We start from the raw sequence: 5,750 nt of genomic DNA, 5'->3' as shown, positions 1-5,750 counted from the left end.
TGGAATATAAAGAAGATAGTTGTTTTGGAATCTATAAAACATTTTCTTTCAGTTTGGAGCAATGGAGCTTCGAATTCTGGATTAATTCAGATGCATGCAAATAACTGTTATGGATTTAACTGCTTGCAAAATAGTGGCTTTCATTACCAAAAAAAGCTTTGAATTCTAGAGAAAAATAGCTGTTATGTTAAAGAGAGAGAAACTAGAAGGAGAGACAAGAGAGAGGAACAGAAGGAGAGACAAGAGAGAAGTGTGAATGCTAACCAGCTGTCCCTTACCTTGCAGTACCTAGAGGGAGCCGAGAGCAGCGCCGTCATCAAGCAGCTTACAAGTGAACCTTTCTTCGCTGACAGTACGCCCACCTGGAAAGCGAGGACTCGTCCCCGTGCCCGACGATGCCCCTTGCCCTATGCCCGAAATAAAGGCAGCTTTCCCCTACCAGTATGACCTCGTCATGATGCCCCACCACTCATTCATTGACGGGGTCACAATGGCAATAATCACCGGAAAACTCGTGGGCGTCCTCAACGACGTCATAGCTGGACGACCCATCGACGACGAGCCTTTTGGAGTCTACCTGAACAACGAGGAAATTGTCAAGATCGATGAACAGATCGTGAATGACTTCAAAAAGGAACCTGAGAAAGTCGAAGCGATGAAGCGAGAGATTCTGGCCTGCGACACCACGCCCCTCCTCTGCAGGGCCTTCCCACCCCCCGGAGGGAAGCCAGCAACCGACTTCGTCTACCGGAACGTCGACCAGACATCCCTGGCTTCCTTCACGATGAAGTGCAAAGCCAATAGTGTCACGTTCAACAGCGGACTGGAGGCTGTGATTAACGTGGCCATCATCGAGATGGCGAGGGAGGCGGGAGTGGAGGGGGAGTCTCACCACATGAGTATCAATCTAGCGACGGATCTCAGACGCTACATGAAGCGCCGTTCCCTCCCGATCCTCGGCTTGCACGTGCGTCCCACTGTGCACAGGATAGAGACGCCCTTCGACGTTCGGGATAACTTTTGGGACTACACCAGGAAGCTCCACCAGAGGCTCTCGGTTCTCCTGAAGTCCGGCGAGGCCCTTCAGCAGAACGTGGTGAGGGAGATGACCCTGCCGCAGCTCTCCCCGGTGGAACACCACGCGTCAGGGCCCAAACCCTTGCGTGACTACGGTCTCACCAACATCGGGGATCTCACGGCCATCATTCCAGGCGTCGGGGAGCACCTCCAGCAGACGGACCTCGCCATGTTTAACTGCACGCACTACTCTGGTTTCCCGATGCTTCACCAGATCTACACCTTCAGAGGACATTCGCCCTACACGCTCAGCTACGACACCTCCTACATAGCGAGGGAGACCGCAGTTACGCTCACAGACAAGGTCCTGATGCTTATGCACGAACTTGGGACATCATCCTAAAATGTTAGAAAAAGGATTAAGAACAAGAAGTGATACTCGACGATTGTAATAACTGATCAGCTTGTTTATATATTAAAAAAAAAACCTTGGTTCCAACTCACTCATCCATGAGTTATAACAAGCTTTCTTAAAAAGCTTGTTATAATGTAAACAAAAAAGTGGAACGACAGTGTGAATTCTAGCTTCATTTGATGTTAGTTCATCACACTAACCTATGTAGTGAAATTGTAGAAATTCAACCCAATTAACCAAATCTAATTGTTCGCAGTGAAAATTTACCATTGTTTAAATTTACCTATAGATTTAGTGAAATTATATGTAATATATATTTTTTGACTTCGGCATTTGCACAATGTCGATATATTCTTGACTCGTTCTGATTTTCTTACATAGACTAACGATCGACCAAATTGTTTTAAAATTTATTTTTACTCAGAAAACATAATCATATGCGATGTTGTTTATGCATACAAGATATTAATTCCAGGAAGATATTTATTAATAATATATGAATTAATGTGTACACCCATTTGTGTTTATTGTCTTCCATCCTAGGATATAGAGAAGGGGAAATAGCAAACGAAAGATAAAACCAACAAAATTTATGAAAGAAATCGAATAAACAAATAAATATCACTTATGATTTTCATTTCCTAATATGTGTAGGTTAAAAAAAGAATAAAGAAAAAAAAACTGGTTAGGGAATGAGAGAGCATCAGAGAAAGCAAGAGCGAGAAAAAGAAGGGATAGAAGAACAGACAGACAGAGAAGGAGAGCTGAGAGAGGAGAGGGTGGGGAAAGAGATAAAGAGAGAGAGAGAGAGAGAGGAGAGAGGGAAGAGAGGCGAGGGGGGGGGGGAAGAGAAAGAGTGAGAGGAGGGCAGGAAGGGGGAGAAAAGAGAGGAGAGGGAGGGCCAGAGAGAAAGGGAGAGAGAAACAGAGGGAGCGAGGGAAAAGAGAGAGGTGAGAGGAGAGGGAATGGGGGAAGAAAGAGAGAGAGGAGGTAGACAGATAGAGAGGGAGGGAGAGAGAGAAAGAATGTAAGAGGGGGAAAATATATATAGGAGAGAGGAAGAAGCGGAGGGAGAGATGAGACAGACAGAGAGAGCCACCTCTTCCTCCTCCTCCTCCTCCTTCTCCTCCTCCTCCTCCTACTCCTTCTCCTATTCTTCCTACTCCTGCTCCTCCTCCTCTTCCTCTTCCTCCTCCTCCTTCTACTCCTCCTCTTCCTCCTCCTCCTACTTCTACTCCTCCTCTTCCTTATGTGACCTGTTCTTGTGAAAAGCCATAAGTTTCTTATCTTACAGTAACTCCACTGTCCTGCGCCGACTCCAACAGGTCTACAGCCGTGACAATGACGAAGTGACGTTAGAACACGCTAATTCAACCCTTATTGCTTGCAAGCAGTTCCCATGCTGTTATTCTGATGTTTTTGTGTATAATGAAGTCTTGTTTATACTCAAAATGTTCATTAGAAAATGCTTATTGCGCATCACTAAGTATGTTATTGCGATTATTATCGATATTCAAATGTCTTTATGTTTTATGAATAAACACCATAACTTTCTCACAACCATATATAATTTACCCCTTGATTCTTCACCACAAAATTATGTGGCCAAATAAATGTATCTGAATCTGAATCTGTGTTCACTCAAATTCTTTCATGTTTTTCATTATGAAATGTTTCAAAACGAAGTTTGTTCATAGACATTTCTGACACAGACCATTCGGCATCACCCGCCGACGCTCTTCTGTCCTCTAGTGTACGTTGCTCCAACTCTGGTCGTGTCATTTTTCTGACATCACCGCTGCCTCATCTGCTGGTGAGCGCTGCCTGACATCCTCGCCGCATCTTGCCTCTCTCACCTTGCCTGTCGAACCTCATGACGCCATCAGCATTGAGTCCTCCTCTCCTGAGATGAGGAATCCTTCCCGCGACGACGTGATCTTTGAGGGCCATCGTTCTTGCGATTCCCTGCTCAATTCTCGTCTCATTAACAACTTGCTCCATAATCTTCTAGACCGGTGTGCATATCATTTCTGACTGACACGGCGCTTGACAAGTTAATTGTGTCTTCAAGTGATCCTGTGGAACGATTGACGAGCTCCGTGACTGATCACCACTACCGCTCCCATCAAGACCACCTGCGCTTCGGAACAGTGACCTGTGCGTATAAGCTCCCTAGGCCACCGACCTTAGAAGTCACCTGTGCGACCTTCCTTCCTCCTCGCCTGCAAGGACCGAGACTCCCGCTTCACCGCCGTCGAGACTTCCTCTTCAGCATCACCCACCACAGCCGGATCGAGGATGATCTGGCCGTGTCTAGGTATATACAAAGCTGGTACTTAATTCCGTAGCTTTTCATTGGCTGCTATCCATCGCCGCTAGTGTCGAAACGCGTTTTCTTTGTTTACTCTGATGAGAGGGTAGACTAGGGTAAATCAACTTGCGAAATTATACTTGCGGTTATGATTTGGAAAACGCAATTTTCAAGTTGCCTCTATTTGAAAGTGAACAAAATATGGATTTTTTATATGATACGCATATTAATATTTTGTTTACGTTTTTATTATGTACTCGTATGTAGCACGTTATTTAAGCTACGAGGAAAAACGCAGCCTTTTGTTATTTTTATAAACTGTCATTTGCTTTCTGTATAGCAGACGAATTTCCAGAGAATTACAGCCTCTGTCGAAAGTCGAAAAAAATCGATTTCAGAAAACCTAGTTAGGGTAGTAGCAGAGGTTGGCCTTCTCTCTGTCTTGACCTCCCTCGACCTTAAGAAAGGTTAGCTTCAAGGGGCGTTGTGATCATCGCTCGAGGAAATAATGAGGGAGACAAGGGATTTACCTGAAATAATACCACATCACAATAGACGGAAGAGAATACAGTTTCGCGAAGAATGAGAAAGTATTGCGCGAGATCCAACACCATTACGACTAGCAGGAAACAAAAAAAATATACCATTAGAGAGGATTTGCTGCCAATGCATCATCGATCTTTTACACCCACATTGCGCTCTTGGCAATCCCCGAAAAGAAATCGAATGCTCGGAAATATGGCCGTTAACAATAACTAACATTTGATTCCTAGAAGATAATGATAACAATACCACAAATGAAAAATAAAAGCACCCAGCGCTTAAAACTCTACAGAGACTAAATATGCGACATGACTTACGCCTGACTGATCCGGAGACACGACATTCCCGCATGAGTTACGCTCAATGGTGATTCTGTGTTGAGATTCTTGTAATTATAACTTTTGGATTCACTGCAGAATACTGATTTACCAAAGTATAATGACTATGTGGTTTAACCTTTTGCCTGTTAGATTACGTCAGCTTCATCGGTTATGGCTCATGCATAATAGATTATATAATCTTCGCCGAATGATAAGGAGAGAAGCTGAAACAGGGAGAGAGAGAGAGAGAGAGAGAGAGAGAGAGAGAGAGAGAGAGAGAGAGAGAGAGAGAGAGAGAGAGAGGGAGGGAGGGAGAGGGAGCGAGAGAAAGAGGGAAAGAGAGAAATAGAGAGAGAGAGAGAGAACGAGAGAAATAGAGAGAGAAAGCGGAAGGCAAAGCGATTCAGAACAAGTTATTTCAATAGTGACAATAGTTATTCTTTATTTATTTGCACAAGAGTAAGATATACTGAAATCAATTGAGCACAGCAGTGGGTCTTAACTGGCACACGGGGGAACCAGAGCTCAGTGTGTGTTGGAGCTATTTTCGTCTTTATTTTCCCCTTCACTTTTATTTTCTTTCTCTTTGTATAGTTTCTCTTTTTTCAGCATATTTGTCTCACTATCACAAAGCTTTTTAGTCTTGTAAACACCATAACTTTCTCACTTACAACCATTTATCTCTCTCTCTATCTTTCTGTCTGTCTGTCTCCCTCTTACCCCGTCCTCTCTCTCTCTCTCTCTCTCTCTTTCTCTCTCTTTCTCTCTCTCTCTCGCTCTCTCTCGCTCTCTCTCTCTATCTATCTATCTATCTATCTATCTATCTATCTATCTATCTATCTATCTATCTATTTATCTATCTGTCTGTCTGTCTGTCTCCTTGTCTCTCGCTATTATCCCGTCCTCTCTCTCTCTCTCTCATTCTCTCTCTCTCTCTCTCTCTCTCTCTCTCTCTCTCTCTCTCTCTCTCTCTCTCTCTCTCTCTCTCTCCCTCTCTCTCTCTCTCTCTCTCTCTCTATCCCTATATATATCTATCTATCTCTCTATCTATTCATCTATCTATCTCGCGTTAATACTGTTTTGATTTTCGTCTACAGACCTTGTATTAAATAAAGTAGGAAAGGGCAATAGACACAGACCGATG

At 43.9% G+C, this 5,750-nt stretch overlaps 1 protein-coding gene across 3 annotated transcripts in view; it reads left to right on the top strand.

Annotated features, from left to right (window-relative positions):
- The window catches only part of LOC125037538, a 7,753-nt gene extending 5,697 nt beyond the window's left edge, over positions 1 to 2,056 (top strand). For 2 of the 3 annotated variants that reach the window (XM_047630705.1, XM_047630706.1), the window contains one exon: positions 286 to 579. In XM_047630705.1, the coding sequence (XP_047486661.1) occupies positions 286 to 447 (162 nt within the window). In that variant the 3' untranslated portion in view covers positions 448 to 579. Of the gene's footprint in view, positions 1 to 285 lie in introns of all 3 variants that reach the window. The other variant, XM_047630704.1, reaches the window with a different exon arrangement.
- Positions 2,057 to 5,750: the final 3,694 nt, after the last annotated feature.

This window comes from Penaeus chinensis, chromosome 23 (assembly GCF_019202785.1).
Source record: "Penaeus chinensis breed Huanghai No. 1 chromosome 23, ASM1920278v2, whole genome shotgun sequence".
NCBI classification, from domain to species: domain Eukaryota; kingdom Metazoa; phylum Arthropoda; class Malacostraca; order Decapoda; family Penaeidae; genus Penaeus; species Penaeus chinensis.
The sequence above is the reverse complement of the archived record's forward strand: the minus strand, read 5'-3'. Positions and strand labels throughout refer to the sequence as shown.